The following is a 1,027-nucleotide window of genomic DNA, read 5'->3' as shown; positions in this document are numbered from 1 at the left end:
TGAATGGCTGAATTGAGTTGAGGGAAGCTGAATATAGGTAATTCTTAGGATGATGTCTGCATGGCACTGTCACAGTTGTAGTTAAAAAGTCATTTTCTCTTGAGATATGATGCTATCTCTTGCTCTTTTGTAAAACATGTAACTAACTCTACTACACGTTGGATTGCTCATTTGTATTAGTATTAGTTTTTTGTTTCTGCCTTTGGTTGCCTTATTGCAAAACTGAGAGGATTGTAGTGCAGGAATATTTCAAGAGGATGGAGCACAACGAGACAGGATGCCAAGCGCCTCCAGAAGCTCCCAAACTTTGTGCCAATAACTGTGGATTCTTTGGAAGTGCAGCAACCATGAACTTGTGTTCCAAATGCCACAAGGACTTGGTACTGAAGCAAGAACAGGCCAAAGTCGCTGCAGTGTCCATTGAAAGTGCTGTGAATGCCACTCCCAATAACTGGGGAAAGAAGCCTGCTGTGACTTTAGATGTCCAAGCTGGTTCGCCAGATTTGCCTCTTATCTCAACAGAGGCATCCAGTACTCCGCCTCCAAACAATGAGGAGAAGGTGAAAGAGACTCCCACCCGGTGCAACACTTGCAGGAAACGTGTTGGTCTGACTGGGTTCAATTGCCGATGTGGACATCTATTCTGTGCAGTTCATCGCTACTCTGATAAACATGCCTGTCAATATGACTATCGAGCTGCTGCGCAGGATGCTATAGCAAAAGCCAACCCTGTTGTCAAGGCTGAAAAGCTGGATAAAATATGAACAAGCGGCCTCTGAAGGAGCATTCCTCTATGATGTATTATTGCACACCATGCTCTGATTTCCATCCTTGTGACCTCTGCGTCTATTAAGTTATTGTTGTTATTCTGAGTTATAGATGATTGGAAGCTGTCTCGGGCATGTTTCATAATGACAGGAACAATGTGTGTTATAATCCCTGCTTTCAGCAAGAGCTGAGAGGCTCTCCGCTTGGCTGTTTTTATGGATAGTTTGCTTGCTTGTTAAGTTTGATGGTTATGTTTTGA

At 43.4% G+C, this 1,027-nt stretch overlaps 1 protein-coding gene across 2 annotated transcripts in view; it reads left to right on the top strand.

Annotated features, from left to right (window-relative positions):
- LOC101292738 (zinc finger A20 and AN1 domain-containing stress-associated protein 8-like) overlaps window positions 1–1,027 on the top strand; it is a 3,971-nt gene extending 2,944 nt beyond the window's left edge. Inside the window, exon 3 of one of the 2 annotated variants that reach the window (XM_004306475.1) lies at window positions 243–1,027. In XM_004306475.1, the coding sequence (XP_004306523.1) occupies window positions 258–764 (507 nt within the window). In that variant the 5' untranslated portion in view covers window positions 243–257 and the 3' untranslated portion in view covers window positions 765–1,027. The remainder of the gene's footprint in view (window positions 1–242) is intronic. The other variant, XM_004306476.1, reaches the window with a different exon arrangement.

Source organism: Fragaria vesca, linkage group LG7 (genome assembly GCF_000184155.1).
Source record: "Fragaria vesca subsp. vesca linkage group LG7, FraVesHawaii_1.0, whole genome shotgun sequence".
In the NCBI taxonomy this organism is placed as follows: domain Eukaryota; kingdom Viridiplantae; phylum Streptophyta; class Magnoliopsida; order Rosales; family Rosaceae; genus Fragaria; species Fragaria vesca.
Note: the sequence above shows the minus strand (reverse complement) of the source record. Positions and strands in the feature narration are given on the sequence as shown.